This window comes from Anolis carolinensis, chromosome 6 (assembly GCF_035594765.1).
Source record: "Anolis carolinensis isolate JA03-04 chromosome 6, rAnoCar3.1.pri, whole genome shotgun sequence".
NCBI classification, from domain to species: Eukaryota; Metazoa; Chordata; class Lepidosauria; order Squamata; family Dactyloidae; genus Anolis; species Anolis carolinensis.
Window position 1 is genome coordinate 31,513,071 of NC_085846.1, and position 21,594 is coordinate 31,534,664.

A 21,594-nucleotide genomic window follows, 5' to 3' on the forward strand; every position below is an offset into this window, starting at 1 on the left:
ATGAAAAAAACAAAGTCATAATGATTCTGCGCAGACATAATAATTATATGGTAATTTTTCAGCTAGAGCAGGTCATATGTAAAGAGCTACATGTTTTCTGGGCTATCTGGAGGCAAATTGCCACTGGTGTGTTTACCCACTTTTTGTTAGAATAGATAAGCTGAAACTAAACCTGGAAGGAGCAGCAAGCTTTATGAACCTTTGGAGGTGACACCCTTACCAAAAAATATAAATTGAGATCTGTATAACATTAGTAGTACACTCTGGCTGAGTGTCAGGCTTTGAGTTTGAGCATCCTTCTTGCTTCTAAATAAGGCTGTTACTATGGCTAGTTATGCTCGGCATATTCCTGTAAATGTAAGAAGAAATAGAGTCAATCTTGGCTCAGATGGAAAATCTCGGATTTCTTCTGCCTTTTCCACTCACTGCACTTCCAGTGGCTTAGACAGAAGTAGTTTTCCCTGTCAAAGCCATATTGTGGATAGATCCCCTTTTGACTTTGCAAATGGCGGCCAAGGCACATTTTCGAGCCGCAGTTGTAGCAGTGTATTAATGAGCGGCGGTGGCTATGGGAGGAGAATGAGTACTGGAAGTTGTCTTAATGGCAGCCATGGTGGTTATCCTTTGCTTGGATATGGTGATGGGCAAGTGTTCACAGGTGGTCTGGGTGGAGTCCCTTCAACCTGTGGCATCATCTTCTCTTCCACCGATGAGAAGGTCCTCATGCAGAACCTCAATGACCGACTGGGCAATTACATAGACAAAGTGAGATGCTTGGAGAAGGAAAATGCAGCCCTTGAATCCCAGATCAGTGACTTCTGTCTCAAGCATGGTCTTACTGGTGAAATGAAGGATCACAGCCACTTTTACCAACAGATTGAGGAACTTAAAAAACAGGTAGGGCAATCTAGGTTGGGGCTATAACCATAACTATCATGGATTATGGTAACTTAAAGGTAGCAAATCATTGGCCTCCAGATGTTGTGACCAACTTTCATTAGTATCATACATCATGGATAGTTGTTAGGTATGATGTGACTGGAGCATAACAATTTCTGTGGGGCCATCGACGCTTCTCCTTGTATTAGACCAGTCAATTATGAGTGTCCTATGGGCTATCTAGAGCCCCAGCAACTTTTTTCATCATGAAAGTCCTCTCCTCTTATCAGTCAAAAGAAAAGCATGCCATTATTGGAATCTGACAGTGTGAGCAAGAAGGAATTTACTTTGCTACTGAACTGCATGTGAAACTGCAGGTGGCGTCATTTCTAAGAACAAGAGAAGCATCTGCTCTTTATACAAAATATGACTTCCCCAGAGATTGTCTCCTGCTCTTGGCAGAAATATACATATATGTTCATCTGTAAATGTATTGAGTTCTTGGGAAGGATTCAAGAGACTGGCTGTCCCCATATTCTTGGGGCAATATCCAAATTATCTGAGAGAGCTCTTTATACTTAGATTTCTGTACTCATTTTGCCAGTATTTAGGGGAATCTTTCTGATGCTTTTCTCATGAATTTTATAGCCACTGGGGACTTAGTGTTGTTGCCCCTTGGAACGTTATAGTCTGTTATGGAACCACACATATCAACAGTTTCTATTTCCTATGGATGCTTTCCTCCATTTGCTCTTTATTACGCCATATGAATTTCCAAGTATTTTACACTGTATTATGTTTTGGTAAATCATATTAAGCAGTATATTGTTTTTGTGTGTCTTCACATCATCTCTGACTTATGGCAATCCTAAAGTGAAGCTAACATGAGTTTTTCTTTTGGCAAAGTTTGTTGATTGGGAGGGGTAATATGCCTTCCTCTAAAGCAGTGGTTCTAAACCTGTGGGTTCCCAGGTGTTTTGGCCTACAACTCCCAGAAATCCCAGTCAGTTTACCAGCTGTTAGGATTTCTGGGAGTTGAAGGCCAAAACATCTGGGGACCCACAGGTTGAGAACCACTGCTCTGAAGCTTAGGGAGTGTCACCCAGTGGATTTCCATGTCTTAATAGGGAATCATTTGAATCATCAAAGCAGGTAAATCCCCATTAGTTTTTGCAGTTTTAGAAGATAATTTGTAGTTTTGGACTTAGTTTATGAAAAATGTATATATGGTAGTTCTGCACAGAAGACAGAATTTTCCCCACTGAAGATATTGTTTTAAATGCTGTAATATTTTCTGTCCAGAAAATGTGTGGATTTTGAATGGAGTAAATCCCAAATAGTCAAGATTTTCTTCAAGCCAGGTTTCTCCTCGACACGCTTTAAAAAATCACATTCAGCTTAAAAAAAAAACTCCATCATTTTCCACATGTTCTGAATGAACACAATCAAAATTAGTGAGTTGAGAAAATCAAGACTGTAGAAAGAAAATTCATTGGGAAAAATTCAGGGGGGAAGTTTACTTGCTTTGCCTATAAGAAGTCATATGGTGATGTTTTTTCCTACTAACACAGGGGGCATTTGAAAACTAGAATTTTCTATCAGAAGCCTGAAATGACACAATCCATTGTAATATCCTATCATGTTATATCTGTGAACCAGATTCTTTTTCTCTTCTAATCCCCTCTACAGGTTTTTGTTGCTAATCTGGAGAATAACAAGATACTTCTCAAGATTGACAATAATCACATGGACCTAGAAGACCTGAGAAAGAAGTATGTATATATCCAAACCAGATAACAAATGTCTCCCACTTTGGTAAGATCTGAAATCTTATGAGTATTCTTCCAGTCCAGTTTGTACTAGATAGATGCAGATCAATTCTATGATTTATTGTTAAAATATAAATTTAAAAATCTACGTTTTGCTGACTTTGTCTCTGGATCTATGCATTTTCTACACATTTCTCCTAATACAGGGTGTTTGAAAAAGAACTCCCTAGTCACCATTTATTTATACTTAAAACTAGAGAGTTCTTTTTCAAACACCCTGTATATGTAATTTTGTATAAACTTATTGGTTATTTGGTTTCCTTAGTGCAATTAGAGAATTTCATTTCAGTAGGTTTTCAAATAATTTACTAAAATTCACAAAACACAAGAATGAAGTGAATGTTTTTCAAAACAAACCTGAATCAGTAGAAAGTAAAACTCACAAATTTCTTTACATTCTCAAAGAAAATTTAATTACCTTTAATTGAAACAGGTCTGATATTTTGGATCCCAAGTGCTGTTTTTGCTTGCCATGATTCATTAGGCTTTAATTTGATGTTAGAGAACTCATAGGTGGAGCAACAACTAGGACAAGATGTAAGGACCCAAAAGCTCTGTTCCAGCACATATCATACCCAAATCAGCCTCTGTTCATTTCCATCTATGAGGAAACGCCTGCCAATTTTAATTTGTCATAAACCGTAAAATGCCAGTTTTGCCAGCTTATTGTAGATTGCATGAAGGAAACATCCCTTGGGCTGCAGGTTCTATTTCCCTTCTCTGTATCATTAGAGGTAATGTTATTAAGACTGAGTTTTGTTGGACAGTGTATGTATGTGTATGTATGTATGTGTATGTATATATATATATATATATATATATATATATATATATATGTGTGTGTGTGTGTGTGTGTGTGTGTGTGTGTGTGTGTGTGCGCGCGCTTGCAATTGTTATCCACACTTTGTATGGCTGATTTCACAACAGAAACATTGCTTTCAACCATGAATCTAGTACAAAGGAGAACTAAAATTTACTTAAGAGCTAGGAAGGTTTGGAATTATCCCACTGTTTTTGAGATGCGGACTGCTGGATCCAGTCTGATGTAGTGTCCACATGGCCAACATACCGCCACTATGTTGCAAGCTAAAAGCAGCTTCCTAGCAGAGCTTTGCTGGCGACATTGCTTTTCTGGGTCGCATGGCTGGATGCCCTGTTGCAACCTAATCAGAAGTCATGTCGCCAGCCAGGTTCTGCCACAGAGCTGCTTTTAGCCAGTGAAACAATGGCAATGGTGGCCTCAATGCACTCAGCCAGCCATCTGGACAACTAAAGGGCTCCAGAAATGCTCAATTCTTCTACAGGATTTTAACATTTGACTCCCAGAATGGAGTGAAAAACATGATGGATAAGGTTTAGTTATTGAAGTAAGCATGCTCATTATACTCAATAACATTAAAGGGAAGACATCTATTGAGCTTGGGTTTTAGTTGCTACACTGGAACTAGAGATGTAAGCATGTTAATTGAGTAAGTCCAGTGTTCTAATGAATGTACAGTTTTAGAGACCTTTCTTTGGTTGATCTAGATATGAGACTGAATATGTCATCCGTGAAAATGTGGAAGCTGATGTAAATGGATTACGCCCTGTTCTAAAGGAACTCACTGGCTATAAGGCTGACCTCAAGGCTGAGCTCAATTCACTGAAAGAGGAAATATGTGACCTCAAGAAGACCCATGAAAAGGTAGATTGTTGTGCTCATCAAAATCTAAACCATTTCATTAATGAAAAGAAGTGCAATCATTATCTGTTTATTATAGTTTTCATACGGAAATGTATGGGTTGCCAAAGGTTATAAGGAAGGGAACAGGAAGGCACATTTAAACAATATTGTTTAAAATGAAAGGTGATTGTGGAAGGAGTTCTCCCCTGAAGGAGTGAGTTCCCCAAATCTAAATGTCTTAATCAGGAAAACCTTGTTTGGCATACATACCAACCAGATGATAGAAGGAACACAATAGAACAGTGGTTCTCAACCTGTGGGTCCCCAGGTGTTTTGGTCTACAACTCCTAGAAATCCTAGCCAGTTTACCAGCTGTTAGGATTTCTGGGAATTGAGGTTTTCAATGGAGAGAAAGGGTTCATGTAGGATTATGTGATCCTGATATAACTGTCTAGGGCAGACCTACACAACCTGAGGCTCTCCAGATGTTTGGACCCCCAATTTCCAGAAGCTCTGGCTGGTTTTTCCAGTGGGTAGGAAATCTGGGTGCTGAAGTCCAAAACCCCAGGAGGGCCGCAGGTTATGCAGGCCTGATGTAAAGTGATGTCTAGGGTTTCTATCTACACATATGCCGTCTTCCTCATGTTGAATTTAACCAAATGGCGGTGAAGATCTAGCAATCGTGAAATATGCTCCAAATCTGGACAAGCGGGGTACTCCTTCAGAAAGTGCATAAATTGTGGAATTTGCAACCACATGCAATAACGTAGGTTGCTGACTTAGCTTTAAAAAGGTTCTGGAAATATTCATATGGAACAAGGCAAGTCATGATGGCTATATCTCCAGTGTTAAAGAGAATATCTACCTGTATACAGGTTGCTGGAAAATATGATGATCAGGAAACTGTTGTGTTCATGGCAGTATGCATGAAGATTCCTCAACTACTTTTCCTTCCCTGTTCAAGATCTCAGACTAACCATCCTTGTCTTCCTGGACACAAAGTAGAAAACACGGGGGGATGATCTATATCCAGTTCAGGACATTCTAACCAAACTGACTTGTATCAAGGAAGGAATTTGTGACACATATTACTAAGGGTGCTGTTGCATTCATCTAAACATTGTGAGCTTTCCACTGTTGACTGATTGACCTATGTTTGAATAAATACTGGGATAACTAACTAGGCCATTGGTCTGACCCAATAGTGATCTTCTTACATGTATGCTTTTATATTCATAACATACCTTTTAATGATACTTTGCAGGACTTAAACTGTCGGAAAAAACGATCACATGGCAGCAACAAAGAAGTCAGCATTGGCCCTGGCACAGATCTGAAGCAAATGCTGAAGGAAATGAGACAAAAATATGAAGCAAAGATAGAGTCAAACCGCAAGGAGGTTGTGCAACGGTATGAAGACAAGGTAAAGACTGTAAGCCCTGCACAAGAATAAAATGTAAAAGATGGCAGCTGGATGGGGAAAGGGCAAGAATGGCAATGATGGTACTGGCCTATGAATAACTCTCTGTCCATTTTCATGGTTGGTGGGTAGTAGCGGAAGGAACAACCAAAACAAATACAGAATATATTCAAGCAGCACAACTTGATTTCATTTTTTCAAAATGATAACACACTGGTATTTAAGATCAATATCTTAGTAGTATATGGGTCCTTCCAGACATGCCCTGTATCCCAGGACCTGATACCAGGTTTTCTACTTTAACCTGAATCATATGAGTCCCCACTGCCAGATAATCTGGGATAAACAGAAAGCTTGGGATCAGATCCTGGGATATAGAAACTGTCTGGAAGGCCCCTATGTTATTATGGGCTGTTATGTTCTCCTTCTCAATAACATGCCTGCTGTCTAAACACAAATCCAGTCCATCTTTCCTGTGCAATAAATTATACATAAGCCTTCTTAAAATTCTCATGTTACATCAATATTTGTTTCAGCTGAAGGAGATGAACCTGAATGTCAACAACAGTAGCCAAGACATCGAAGATGGCAACCACAAAGTCTTGGATCTCAAATGCAAACTGCCAGCCCTAGAGATTGATTTACAAGCCCAATATAATATGGTAAGGGATATGGAGATGAGGAGCATCGTACTGCTCTATCTTGTGTTTTTAGAGCAGTCTTTGTGTAAAAATAGATTCAGAATCCACTGGTAGATCTCTTGATGATTTGCAATTTGAATAAGAGCATCAACTTGATGACGCCTTTTCCCTCTAAGTATTTTCCAGATCCTCCAATGTGACTATCGTATTATTGTGTCAGAATTCCTTCATTTCAATAGGGTCCGTCATTCTCTGTGTTTTTATGTATACACATGAAGTTGAGGGAACCTATCTCTCATGGATACAGGGATTCATAGTGTATTGGAATGATGTAGCATAGGTGAGGACTTTTCACCTGGATCTGTGTGCTGATGCAATACTCTTGCAAATCAGTATTCTGGAGATGTCAGTTGTGTGCCACAAATAACATTTGTGCCTTCTTCTCTGATATATCTAGCTACTTGGTGAGGTCTTTGATTTTTATCCTATTATGGTTATTCTGTCATTTTTATATGGAATTGTTTTAAATTGTTCATATTGTATTAATCATGTGTTGCCTTGAGATCTTTTGATAGAGGGTGTGATAGAAATATTCTAATGCAGTGGTTCTCAACCTGTGGGTCTCCAGGTGTCTTGGCCTACAATTCCCAGAAATCCCAGCCAGTTTACTAGCTGTTAGGATTTCTGGGAGTTGAAGGCCAAAACATCTGGGGACCCACAGGTTGAGAACCACTATTTTAATACATTGATGGATGGAGAGAGAGCAAGACTGAATGAGTTACTTTTACGTTTTCTCCATCTTATCTTTCTCTATATCCTGGGCAACTTCCAGTTCAAAAGGCAATACATCCATCATGTACAATTAATCCATATAATACTATTGCTTTCTTTTCTCTCTCCCTGCCCATTTTCACCCCTTGACACAGAGGGATACACTGAAAGTCTGCTTAGCTGAAATAGAATGTCACTTCCAGACTCAGCTTGGCGAAATGCAGGAGCAGATCTCCAACATGGAGCATCAGTTAGCAGAACTGCACTTGGAAATGGAGACTCAGGATCAGGAATACAAAGGGCTTGTAGATGTCAAAAAACGGCTAGAGCAAGAGATCCAGACCTATAGCAGCCTGCTCAAAGAAGGGCAGAATGACCGTAAGTAAAGTGTAGAGGGGTCAAAAAGGACCACTTGAGAATGAGGTCTATAGCCCTGTGATCACAAGTTGCCCACACTTCTTGTAGAAACTAAAAATAAAATATGTACGCTAAGCATCTATACATTTTTAGTGCAGCTTGCTGGGAGTGGAAACAAAAGAAAAGGGAGAAGAGTGGAAAAGAGAGATTGACAATGGTGGTGGATATACCAAGATAGAAACAAAAAAGTTGATCTTGGTGCTGCATCTGGTTGGTTTCAGCCTCATCCACCATTGACATGCAGCCAGAAAGATCTCCCCTTGCATGAGAAGAGACTCTTCTACAGAAGATTGTTTGGTATATCTTTATAGTGTTCACCCATTTAAGAATGTTTGTTTGATCAGAGCGACAGTAAGCAATCACAATGTCTTTCTTTTTCTGTGTTGCTATTATACCTGATGATGTTTATTGGTTTTTCATTTTGCTGGATTCAATTTGGGATGCTACCCTCTGTGTATGTAGTCATTTATCATAGGATGAAACCTATTTTTGCACACACTTTAAACTCTGAATTGTATACACAATAAAGGAGCCAATCTTGGGGAATAAAACATGTGTATGTGTCAATCTCGAAAAAGAAATAGTTTTTGCAGACCTTGCGCAGATTAGGAAAAAACGTGATGGTGATACATAATCACATAAGCTATAATAGTTTTTCTAGGTCTTTCTACTAGGTGATATTCAAGATTTCTCATGTTTACAGTACAGTGAATAAGATAAAAGGATAAATAATTTAAACATTTTGGAATATTTTGGCTGAGATCTTAGATAGGGAGATGTTAAGGTTGCCACGGGCATCCAGTCTTTTAGTTGCTGTTCTCTCATGGCAACATCCTGGACAATGGAGAGAAAGGGGACATCAGAGTAGCATCCAGCTATATTCCAGTACCTGGATCCTCATAGATGAAGCATGCTCAGGGCCCTTCCACACAAACATATAACCCTGAATATTAAGGCAGAATAACCCACAGTATCAGCTTTGAACTGAGTTTTCTGAGTCCACACTGCCATATATTTCAGTTCCAAGCAAATAATGTAGGATTTTATTTAGCTATGTGGAAGGAGCCTCACACCACCCAGAGATTTTTGAGTATGATGTCCAAGTGGAGAATCCTTTAGTTATAAGGATATAGCTGAAGGATTATCTACTACTCTACCATCTAGTACACAGTCATGGAAAACCACATACAGTAAATGGTGGGTTGTGGGAGGACTTTGATCACCATACAAGACTCTATATTCTAAAAGAATGAATCCAGGCTTTACTACACTGCCACCATTGCCCCCACCCAACAAAAAACACCTTGTAGTCACCATGCTTGGACGGCTACCTGCCTCCATGATGCACAATGGCTTCTGATGAATACAGAGGCTTTTGTTTTGCTTTAATGTGAGTTTACTGTGCTTTGGGCAAATTTGGGGGATAGGCTGCAGTTTACTGGAAACTCTATGGTATTCTGGACGATAGTATTGGGTCTGATTAGGCAAGATCGGCTATCCAGACCAGACTTCAGGGCATAATTCAACACAGGGGAAAGGGATGGATCACGCCCATGTTATCATCGGCTCCATTCTAGATTGCCATGAAAACAGCCATGGGCATGGATCTGAGCACCTGACTGCCATAGACACCTCTGTTAATGTCAGCATGAGATGCTCATGTGATCAGCAAGAACAATGGAGGATTGCACCTTTCCCTTGCCTGTTGTGCCCCCTTCTGACCAGAAGCATCTCCAGGTTGTAGGTAGTTAGTAGAAGCAGCAGTGACATAGAGGAATTGAGATGTTCGCCACCCCAGCAAAAGTGGATGTGTTCCCTGGTTGTCTATACAACAGCCCTAAAATCAGTTTGAACATGCTGAATCTGAGGCTGGTTTGGGACACATTTATTTAAACAATCCCCTCTCACTGGTTTCAAGTGAATCTGACCCCTCTTTTTCTTGCTTCTGGCAAGTTCTTTGCTTTCAAGTTAAGCCAGACAGTTTGTTCATATTAATACTTCCAGCAGCTGGTTAATTAGCTCATGTGTTTCTAATAATGGCTTTACTCATTGCAAGTAATCCTGAAAAGAAAGTCAGTTCTGCAAAATGAAGATGATGCCCTCATGAGAAACCACTTTTAACAGACAATGCAAAATGACAGGCTGCCTTTATTCTATGGCTTGGGTTGTCCTCCCTCCTGCAACACAGCCCTATAAAACCATCTCACATTACTCTAGTTCCAAAATAGTAATTTTATGGATCAATAAGAACTGTAAGAATAATTATTATTACAATTGACCCAAGTAGCATGCTAAATATGCACATCAGAAAGACTTGGCTCCCTTGTCAGGAAAACACTTGCAGTAGTATTAATCTTGTATAAAGTCAAATCTAGTATTGTTCAGGATTTCTTGTGTGCCATGATATTCTTCCAAGCGGAAGGGAACTTTATGGAGATATGAAGTCCATATTGGATTCTTTCTACCCCATCAAGGATGCTGCCATTGCTAACAACTGGTGATGGCTATTAAGTTTCCTACCACAGCAACTGATTCCCAAAAGAATGACAATTGCACCATAGAATGGGAGAGCATAACATTTCCTTCCCTTTTCATCAATGGAAATGCAAATAGAAGCCTGCTGGAGCCTCCCCACAAAATATAGGGAGACAAAGACTTCATTAGAGGTCGGCTTGAAGTATATGAATAGAATCCTGTTAATATATTCTACCAGAGTAGACTCACTACACCAACAGGTTTAATTAATTCTCATCACTCAACATCTGATTCAATTGGCTTACCCAAATTGTGACTGACCAATAGGATAAATAGCAAAGGCACCATTCTTCTTCTATATGTTCACCCTGTCTGTGTATGCTGCCTAAATAGGATTAAGGTTCCATTGCACATCCAACAAAGAAAGTTTCAGAGCTTGGGAGTTTCTGGATCAGGATAAATGAAGTCTTTTCCAAAGCCAGAGCTTGGAAAAGTTACTTCTGAAGACTACAGCTTGAAGAACATCCCAGCTAGGTGCTAACTGGCATCATCCCAGGCAGATGCTAGCTGTGGGATTCTGAGAGTTGTAGTCCTCTGAAAGAACTTTTCTAAGTTCTGTCCAAAACAAGCATTTGGAGCAGCAAAATCTGTCTCTTGATGAAGAACTGTGAAGGCCCGGGCTGTGGCGCAGGCGGGAGAGCAAGCCAGCTGCAACCAGCTGCAATGAATCACTCTGACCAAGAGGTCATGAGTTCGAGGCCCGCTCGGAGCCTATGTTTGTCTTGTCTTTGTTCTATGTTAAAAGACATTGAATGTTTGCCTATATGTGTAATGTGATCCGCCCTGAGTCCCCTTCGGGGTGAGAAGGGCGGAATATAAATGCTGCAAATAAATAAATAAATAAATGTTTGTACATCCGCCTTCTGGTCCCGTCTAGTACCAATCTGTCCTTCATGAAAGCATTGTTTGGATAAGAGAAAGACTAAAATGAATTCTTTTTGAGAACAAGAAATGAGACTGACTGGAGCCTAAGTTCTTGCATTTATTAAAGATGTATGGGACAACGTCATTATTAAAAGCAAAAAATTGCAGCCCCAACATCTTCCAGGTTGTTCATTCTGAAGCGTAGGGAATTCAAGAATGAAATAAACATACAAAATAGAATTAAAATCGAATGTGTCTCTCTTTATGTCTAATGCATGCACACAAATTAAAACACCACATTTATTATGTGTCCTGTGCTATTTTCTCTCATCACGCAGTCTGCTTAATTCATCAAAGACACAGAAAAAGCCTTCATTAGAAGGTGCCTCTCAGGCATTATGCAAATATTGTAAACTAATTACGACAGGCAATAAGATAAAAATGATGTTGAACAAGCTTTGCATAATGATTGGGGAAGTCACCATTATGAAACCAATGTAACATTTCTTGTTTTGGGATGAAAAAGTTTCTGAGCTATTCTGCATGTGGGATATGCAACACAATGTTGGAGTGTAAAGTGACTTATTCAAGGTTCTGGCAGGCCAGCTATGCCCTCTTGCAAGGTATTCCATTCCCTTTCCTTCAGCCACTGCTTTTCTATTCCAGTCAGCAGTTCAGTGTGTTCTGTATCCAGCGACTATGCTGAACTCTCATTAGTAGCATTGGGGTAATGACTCTCCTTATGGTTGATCTCTGGAAAGGTCTTGTGGGTAATTCTGCAAGCTTTACAACAATTTGGAGATGAGTGGAGGAAAGGGTTTTTTTAGAGGTTTAGGAAGTATTGGCATTGAATTCTTGTCAGATTGTGAACCGCCCTGAGTCCCTTCGGGTGAGAAGGGTGGGATAGAAATGAGGGAAATAAATAAATAAATAAAATTGCACCCTTAACACAACTGAGTTCTTGTCTAGGTTGCCTGGTGGAGCTTCTTGATTTGCTGTTTCAACTACATAGGTTCTCCACAAAATTATATCACAGCTAGGGAAAGGAACTTCTAACTAGTGGAGGTTCCTGAACTGATCCAAGAAGGTTCTCCACATAGTCCTTTACTGCATCCTCCCAGAAATCTGGGAAAGGCATTCTCTGCTGATGCTGATACTTTAAGATTCTGCAAGCACCAGGTAAACATACTTTGATTCTCCCCTTTCCTTCTCCATGTAGGAAAGGCAGAGGAATATATACATACAGTAGAGTCTCATTTATCCAACATAAACGAGCCAGCAGAATGTTGGATAAACGAATATGTTGGATAATAAGGAGGGATTAAGGAAAAGCCTATTAAACATCAAATTAGGTTATGATTTTACCAATTAAGCACCAAAACATCATGTTATACAACAAATTTGACAGAAAAAGTAGTTCAATATGAAGTAATGCTATGTAGTAATTACTGTATTTATAAATTGAGCACCAAAATATCACAATGTATTGAAAACATTGACTACAAAAATGCGTTGGATAATCCAGAATGTTGGATAAGCGAGTGTTGGATAAGTGAGACTCTACTGTATATATATATGTATATACACACACAGGTCATAGAATCATAGAAGAGAGTTCATCAAGTCCAACTTCTTACCATACAGGAATACACAATCAAAGCACTCCCAAAAAATGACAATCCAGTCTCTGTTTAAAAACTCCCAGAAAAAGAGACTCTATTATACTTTGAGGCAGTGTATACCACCACTATCTAACAATTCTTACCATCAGGATGTTTTTCTTACTTTTTACCCAGAATTTTTTTCCCTACAGTCTCAAGAAAGTAGACAACAGAGCGAGAGACTGGAATGTTGTGGTTGAGATGTTTTATGCTGGAGGCTATTTGTTAAGCAATTCCACTGTGGGAGAGACACTGTAATAATAAGACACTATGCCAAAGTCTGTCTTCCCTAACAAGCATTCCCCATGACCAATTATAGTTACTAGAGTCTCTTCTCCTTGCCCAGAGGACCTTTCATCCATTATTTCATTTCACTAATGTTTGATCTCTGCTGAGACTGTATCTGGGGGATGACTTGGGTGCTTTCTTAAGGGAAAGGATGGACAATAGCAAGTACAAGGGTTTATCACAAGAGGTTTTTTCCCCCTACATGAAGCAGAGATTTCTGTCTGGGATTGCATCCAAGCCACCATATTGTTTCTGTGTTCCAACTATACAAGATGTTAAAACTTTTGTATGCATGGCTTTAATTAGATAACCCGTTCACTTGGAACTGGTCCATCCCTAGTGACATCCGGCAGGCTCCATCCCTTTTGAGTTTTACAAAGAAAGTGAAGACCTGGCTATGCGAGCAAGCGTTCAAAGAATAAGTTTCATTGGCTTCGACTCGGTCTGGACTAAGGTTTATGTATGTACAAGGTTTTGTGGATGTATTATTTTAAATCTGTTTTTAATTGCTTATGTTTTATTCTTTTGTATTGTTGTATATTGGCATCGAATTCTGCCAGTTTTGTAAGCCACCCTGAGTCCCTTCGGGTGAGAATGGCAGGATAGAAATGATGGAAATAATAATAAATAATAATAATAAATCTGTTGTGCAAATGAGAGTCCTAGTGATTGCTATAAAAAGTGTTGGGTCTCATCTCTGGCGGGATACCAATTGGGGGCTTCACTTTTTGTTCATTTAATTATTTATGAATTTAATGAACATGTTTTTTTCATACAGGCTCATCACATGAGGCAAATTAAGTGTCCTAGGATGCTTCTGGGACACTTCCTCCTTGCCAGATGACAACATGATGTATAGTGACTTTTGGTGGGGCCCTGTGGCGGAAGTGTCCTGATAGCAGTGCAGGAGGTTTCTCTCAGAACAAGGAAGGCTTCCCGTATTCCATAGAAAAGTATGAGGCCAAGTCGCAGTGGTGATACTTCCCCACGTGGGATTGGGAAGCATCAGCTGTGGGCAAGGCGGAGTGCTGGGATTGCCCCGATGATTCATCATGGGTGGTGGCAAATCGCCCGGTGGGGCCTCATCCATTTGAGCCCAGAGTTGTTGTTTATTTTGTTCCTATAGATAAGATCTCCCAAGCTTCAGCCACCTTTTTCCAGTAATGCCTTTTGGTGTCCTCTCCTTAGTGCTGCACTGTTATGTGAGATTTTTTTTAATAAGAAGGTGGAACACCAGATTCCCTACAGGGCTATGCTAAAGCATTAAGCATCACTTTAAAAACAATTACAGGTGTTTTCTAGTAATCTAGGAATGAGTGGCCTTCTTTACATTGGATGGAAAAAAGGACATTCTGTGCTCTTATAAATACTTTTAAAAAACAGCATCATTTTGGGTGTGCCTCTAGCATTCTGAACCTGCTCCTGGCTGTCCAGATCTGTCAGATTCCAGAATTGCTTCAGGTGAATCTTCTCTACTTGACACAAGAGAGATAGTTTCATTCTGGTTCTTTTTCTTTCCTTATATTCCCCCTACCTTTTTGGGGAGAGGTAGCTATGGACTGTGTTCCACCTGAGGCACTTTTTATTATGCATTACCCGTTTGTATTTCAATAGAAATGAACGCTTAATCTGTGCTCAGAATTTTGGCAGCAGATGGCTAAATGACAAGGCTTACAAATGGGTAATTGGCTTCCAAATTGAAAAGATCACAGTAGAATTAAAAGCATACAAAGAGTCAACATTAAAATAGAATTAGACTATTAACATGATTAAAACTATTACAAGATTAAAACAAGCCTAAACAAGATTAAAACAGATGAAGTACAATTGGTAGTCAATGGAATAGGAATTATCATAGTCATTTTCATTCCTTACAATTCTGCATCAATACACAATATCGTTTTAATATCCAATAAAATAAAATAAATCAAAATACATTTAAGAATGATTTATATCTAAATATATTATAAATAATAATTTATTACATAAGTGTCTGGATTTCTTGATAAGTAATGGAAAAATTAATGCTTGTTAATAAAGTATTAATTTTAATTAATGTCAGGTAACTTTTTAATATAAATGAGGTGGATAATTTTATGAATTTTAACTTAAAGTTTTTTTTAACCCACCTTATTCAAAAGTAGAACTCTCAAGCATTTCACCGACCTGTACAGAGGCGTCTAGCTCCACTTTGTCCATATCTGACAAAAGAATTGAAATGGATCAGACTGAAGTTCCACTTACTTTTATGAGCCCGCTCTATTATTAAAGCTGTATCCATAGTGCAGAATTATAGCAGTTTGACATCACTTTGATAGCCATAATTCCATTCTAGGAAACCCTGGGATTTATAGTTTGTGATGGGACCAGATTGCATAACAAAATCCTAGAATTCCATAGCATTGAACCATGGAAGTTAATTTGGTGTCAAATCTATATAATTTTGTGGTATGAGTTTGACTCGGTCCCAAATATGACGTAAGTGTAAACATAAATATGTATGAATGAGGAGGCAAATTAAATAGTGTTTGTTATGTGAATGCAATGTACATTTGTGTTTATTTTACAAATGGAAATTGTTGCAGAATGGAGACCTGACCAGCTCTTGAGATCATGGGAAGTAACAGGGTGGCACTTTCTCTTCCAGACAAAGTCTGGGTGGCTATTTAACAAAATGAAAAATACTCACATAAATTGCATTAAAGCAATTAATTGGATTTGAGAAGAAAATGCACATCACATCAATACATTATTCAAGAAATGTATTAATTCTAGCTTGAAAAGTGAAATTCACATAGAAAGAAGAGGGAATATTCTTCATCCAAAGGAACTCAGATGGGCTAAAGGAAGCATGAAATACACTTAGCTGCATCATTGTAAATAACAGGATGAGCATCCGTGGATTTTGGTAACCACGGTGGGTCCTGGAACCACATCCCAGCAGATACCAAGAGCCCACTGTATATTTCCTTTAGTGTGTGGATCCTTTTAGAGCAGTGGTTCTCAATCTGTGGGTCTGCAGAGGTTTTGGCCTTCAACTCCCAGAAACCCTAACAGCTGGTAAACTGGCTGGGATTTCTGGGAGTTGTAGACCAAAACATCTCAGGACTCACAGATTGAGAACCACTGTTTTAAAGACATTGGGATCATCTCTAAGCCCAAGCTTTCCTTGAAGACTCTTATTTTGGGCAGGTGGGTTGCAGCATGAAAGGGGAGTCAAGATGATGGGAGAAAAATGGTGTTACCAGAACATACCAATTTTCCCCCCCTAAGGATAATCATTTCTTCCACCCCCAACAATACCCTAGGATAGACACCATTTCCAATGGACGAGTATGTGGAAAATAAGTCTGCAGCTTAGGTGCTAATTATAATTCCATTACTATGTGAAACTGAAGTAAATGAGCCAACAATATGATGCAGCAGCTAAAAAAGCCAACGGGATTCTGGCCTGCATCAATAGGGGTATAGCGTCTAGATCCAGGGAAGTCATGCTCCCCCTCTATTCTGCCTTGGTCAGACCACACCTGGAATACTGCGTCCAATTTTGGGCACCGCAGTTGAAGGGAGATGTTGACAAGCTGGAAAGTGTCCAGAGGAGGGCAACTAAAATGATTAAGGGTCTGGAGAACAAGCTCTATGAAGAGTGGTTTCAAGAGCTTGGCATGTTTAGCCTGCAGAAGAGAAGGCTGAGAGGAGACATGATAGCCATGTACAAATACGTGAAGGGAAGTCATAGGGAGGAGGGAGCAAGCTTGTTTTCTGCTGCCCTGCAGACTAGGACGCGGAACAATGGCTTCAAACTACAGGAAAGGAGATTCCACCTGAACATCAGGAAGAACTTCCTCACTGTGAGGGCTGTTCGACAGTGGAACTCTCTCCCCGGGGCTGTGGTGGAGGCTCCTTCCTTGGAGGCTTTTAAGCAGAGGCTGGATGGCCATCTGTCGGGGGTGCTTTGAATGCGATTTCCTGCTTCTTGGCAGGGGGTTGGACTGGATGGCCCATGAGGTCTCTTCCAACTCTACTATTCTATGATTCTATGATTCTATGATTCTAAATAGGAACCTGTGCATGGCAAAATTCTGAAGAGGCCACTAGCTCTCTTCAGGGCATCCTGTTCTAAACCAGTTTCAATAGGATTGAAATTTGTCACAGACTTATCAAGGTAAGTTCCTCAGCATACCAAGAATAAATGGATTTACATCTACCCCAAGAAAGTCAAGAAAGCTTTATATAGAGTAGCCCCACTGAATCAATGAAATTTACATACACTCTGACTCATCATTCAACAGCTGAATCTATGGACCTACTGCAACTAGCACAGTAGTTCCTAACCTTTTTTCACCAGGGACCACTTTGACCAGGGACCATTCTCCTACATTAGCACCAAAAGGGTCACAAATCAGTTTTTGGTCAACTTTAGATTTGGTTTGGTTATCTGGGGTGCTATTTCAGAAAATTGCATTGGATAGACCACATCAGCTCTAGTTTCTGATACAGAACATATGCCATACAGTAGTCACCATCTGCTCGCCCACAGAAAACCATATTTAATAATATAGAGCTGATGTGGTCTATCCAATGCAATTTTCTGAATCAGCGCCCCAAATAACCCAGGAACAGGCCTAAAAATGAAGACACCAAGGCGCCCCTGATTTCAAGCCCCATATGGAACGCCTCCACTTAGGGGGAGGGAGGAGGAGGAGAAGCATCAGTCAGGAGGCTTGTTGTTGTGCCTTCCGTGGGTAGTCAGCCTCTCCTTTCCTGACATCTCTGTTGCCTTGGCATTATATGAGGGTTTTGTGAGACCAGTTGCTCTCATTTCAATGGTGTGGTAAATTAGGGCCGCAGACCATATTTTAGTTCTTGGGGACCACTGGTGGTCCACGGACCACAGGCTGGGAACCACTGAACTAGGACTACTAATAGGATGGAGGCCAAGTTGGTCCACCACTAATGAGAATAAACCCTCAATGATTACCTGGATGGAGCTTTATGTTAGTAACAGCTTATATTAGAGGTTTATTTAAGTGAAGTGACAACTGTTCTTGTGCTGATAAAGCATAATGGAGCAAATGTGTCTGCTCCTTTATGGTTCTATAAAGCATTTACCTGGATGGAGCTTTATGTTAGTAACAGCTTATATTAGAGGTTTATTTAAGTGAAGTGACAACTGTACTTGTGCTGATAAAGCATAATGGAGCAAATGTGTCTGCTCCTTTATGGTTCTATAAAGCAAAAAGTCTGAATGTTTTATTTGGGGAGGATGGACAGGTGTTTGTGCATGACTATGGTCATTTCACACTGCACATTGAAAGCATTCTGATTCCACTTCAATTGCCATGACAATATCCTATGGTATTCTGGGTTTGTTTGGGTTTTTTTTTAGCTTGGTGAAATGTTAGGAATTTTTGGCTGAGTATTCTAAATGCCCCTCCCTAATTATGAGAGAGTGTGGTATAATGGTTTGAGTGTTGGTTTAGGACTTCAGAGACTAGGATGTGAAGGTGACCTTGGGCAAGTCACACTCTCTCAACTTTACTGGAGGGCAAAGGCAAAACCGCACTCAACAAATCTTGCCAAGAAAACCTCATGATAGGTTTGCCTTAGGGTTCTCTTAAGTTGGAAATGACTTGAAGGCACACAACAACAAAACAGCAACTCATATAATTTGAACTTTTACGCTGCATTTCATATTTTGCAATTCAAACTAGAACCTCGTGACAAACTGCATTATTGTTCCCACCCCAAACTGGCAGAGAATTCCAAACTTTCAGGTTTAAATTGAAAGGTTCCTTGTGGAGTTCTGGTTCCTTATCTCGCAATCTAGGTAATTGCACATACGAATGAGAATTTTTCCCAACGGCATCAAATTATTGACTCCTTCAAGAAATTCCAGGTTTTCTCACAGCCAGAACTGTTCAGGTATAAAATAAAGTCTGCTTTCATAGGAAAAATGGGCAACAGCTTAAACATTTCTATATTCAGAAATTGAACATGGGACAAGAGAGGATAGATAAAAAGAGATTACTTTTTATCTATCCAGATGACTTTTTATCTATCTAGATGCTCTTTTCAACCATCTGACCAATGATTATAGGAAGCTGTCAACTTGATTAGAGTGCTTTGGTGTCATCCAGTGTATATGAAGAAAGGATGCATGAGGAAGAATCTGCAAAAGTGGCACTAGAGCCACCCCGAACCCCAATTCACAATAAACTGAACACTTGCTATTACCAAGAGTGACAGTATTATTAATAATTAAAATTATTAAAGATGCAGTCCTGGATATTGTGCAGAGGCAGCTTAGCACAATGTTGTGTAATGTGAAGTTGTGACATTGGAAGTTATGCTTGGATGTATAATTACAGTGTGAGAAATGCAATTCATGCTCGCATATATGTATATGTATGGATAGTCTCAGTTAAGGTAGATGGAATGGAGTCTTTGCAGGGTCAGGTCTAGCAATTGGATCAGCAGACAGTCAGGCAGGTCTGGAATCAGAAGTACCTGAATAATTGACAAGGAGGTAGGAAGGGTAAATTCAGTCTGGACTATTAATGTTGTAGAAGACAGGGAAGAGGCATATGTCTACAACAGGGGTTGTTAAAACATGATGTAAGTAAGATTTAAAGTATTGCATCTGCTTTGTATTCTCATTTATGATTCAGGCACTATTGTCATGATGGCAAATGACCCTGAAATTCACCTTAAATCCCTAATTCGTCATTCATAGTCATAGCAATACAGGATGGCATGACCAACTCCATCATACCAGCAAACACAGCTGTGGGGGTCCGAAGTCAGGATCTCTGCAGGAACCTGTTGCAATTTTCCATTCCAACTTTGCTCGTTAGCAGGAGAGATTGTTCACATAATCTCATAGTGTTTCACTCACTAGCAGAACAAACCTCACTAATTTCAGATGGCTGGGTTTTAAGATGAGTTTAAAGGGTTGGATAGCTGCAATATCTGCACATAGAATCATGGAACAATAGAGTTGGAAGAGACCTCATGGGCCATCCAGTCCAACCTCCTGCCAAGAAGCAGGAAATTGCGTTCAAAGGACCCCCAACAAATGGCCATCCAACCTCTGCTTAAAAGCCTCCAGAGAAGGAGCCTCCACCACAGTCTGGGGGAGAGAATTCCACTGCCAAACAGCTCTCACAGTGAGAATGTTCTTCCTGATATTCAGGTGACATTTGAGGCAGGATCTCAGCCATGCTCTGTGGAGCACATGAATTTTCTTTTGTCCTCTCTAGAGCTATACACTGACTCTGAGGGCCCTTTCAGACAGGCATGGAGCCAGTCCCCAGCCTCCCATTTACCTTCAGAACTTATGTGAAGGGCCTGGTTGCATGCTTAGGCCCCTCCAGTGAAAGTTCCTGATGCGTCAAAATGATGCATCAGGAAGTTAGGGCGGGGGGGGGGGGGGGGGGAGGGATTTTCCTCCCTCCCTCAATCTCCCAAAACATCATTTTTATGTATAGGAGCTTTCACTGGAGGGGCCTGAACATGCAACTAGGCCTCTCACATAAGTTTAGGGGCTAAATGGTGGGCTGGGGACCAGCCCCATGCCCTCTGCTTTGCCTGGGAGGGCATGTAGCCACCCACTAGAGAAAGCCCGGGGTTTGGGGAAGGTATGGAATCTCAATCCCAGGAGGAACTGGGATAAAATATCCCAGTTCCTCCCAGGATTGAAGCCAGTCTGGAAGGTACCTCAGTGTCAGGGTATAGCACTAGAGAGAACAAAAGAAAATCCATGTGTTCCATAGACCATAGCTTAGATCCTGCCTCAAATGTGCAGCTATCCAACCCTTTAAACTCTAATTACAGTGGGGATTGACTCTCCCCCCAGGATTGTGGAAGTGGTCCTGGGAGTCAATTCCCACTGGGCCCATAATGGAAAAGAATTGGACTTTACATTAAGTTCTAGATCTTTCCAAGTGTTTAATTAATCCAAAGTAAAGTAAATTAAAACCAGAACAGGTCCCACATTTTGAGCTGGTTTGGATGGACCCTGAATTTATTGTTGATGCAGCAGATTTTGGTCAAAAAGAAAAGTTTCTCAATGAAATTCAATAATACGCATGACAGAAATCTATATATCCTACATTTCTTTCACAGGTTGTTTTATGATGAGCTTTTCTGATTGAACACATACCTAAATTATTTTGGCCCTTAATTTGGGTCATGCCAAAACAAAATAAAATGAACTTGCCTCCCACCAGGCAGTCCTCATTACATATGGTCAGCTACATAGCAGAGATACTGCTTCCAGCCACTTATCCAGTACAAGAAGAACCACTAGTATCTCTGGAGCATCCAGGAATCTCCTATCTCTTTTTTAAAAAAAAGTATGGTTGGCTTGACTGGACTGGATCCAGGGTGGGCCAATATCCACATGCCCCCCCCCCCCCCACCACTGTTTCATCAACCTGAATCAGTTCCCTGGCATACATTGCTGGTGCCCTTACTTTGGGTTGTGACCTCACCAGAAGTGATGTCACTCAGGAGAACAGGGCATTGATGTCAAGGCTCTGTCTGCTGAGACAGCCATGTAACCTCAAGAGGCTTTGGGGAGCTCTCATTTATCTGCGGCAATTCTGAGCAGAGTACCCTGAAG

At 40.2% G+C, this 21,594-nt stretch overlaps 1 protein-coding gene across 1 annotated transcript; it reads left to right on the forward strand.

The window, feature by feature from the left end:
* Positions 1-208: 208 nt before the first annotated feature.
* On the forward strand, positions 209-8,182 carry LOC100553650 (keratin, type I cytoskeletal 19). The gene is made up of 7 exons (XM_003222579.4): positions 209-897; positions 2,569-2,651; positions 4,236-4,392; positions 5,636-5,794; positions 6,328-6,453; positions 7,359-7,581; positions 7,842-8,182. The coding sequence occupies exons 1-7, from the start codon at positions 325-327 to the stop codon at positions 7,886-7,888; spliced, it is 1,368 nt and encodes a 455-aa protein (XP_003222627.3). The 5' UTR covers positions 209-324; the 3' UTR covers positions 7,889-8,182.
* The last annotated feature ends 13,412 nt before the right edge of the window (positions 8,183-21,594 follow it).

Excerpts from the sequence above, each read along its gene's own strand:
- LOC100553650 (XM_003222579.4), top strand. The coding sequence starts at position 325 with ATGGCTAGTTATGCTCGGCATATTCCTGTAAATGTAAGAAGAAATAGA. Across the intron at positions 2,652-4,235 it reads CTAGAAGACCTGAGAAAGAA|ATATGAGACTGAATATGTCA; the intron begins GTATGTATATAT and ends TGGTTGATCTAG. Across the intron at positions 5,795-6,327 it reads TGCAACGGTATGAAGACAAG|CTGAAGGAGATGAACCTGAA; the intron begins GTAAAGACTGTA and ends TATTTGTTTCAG.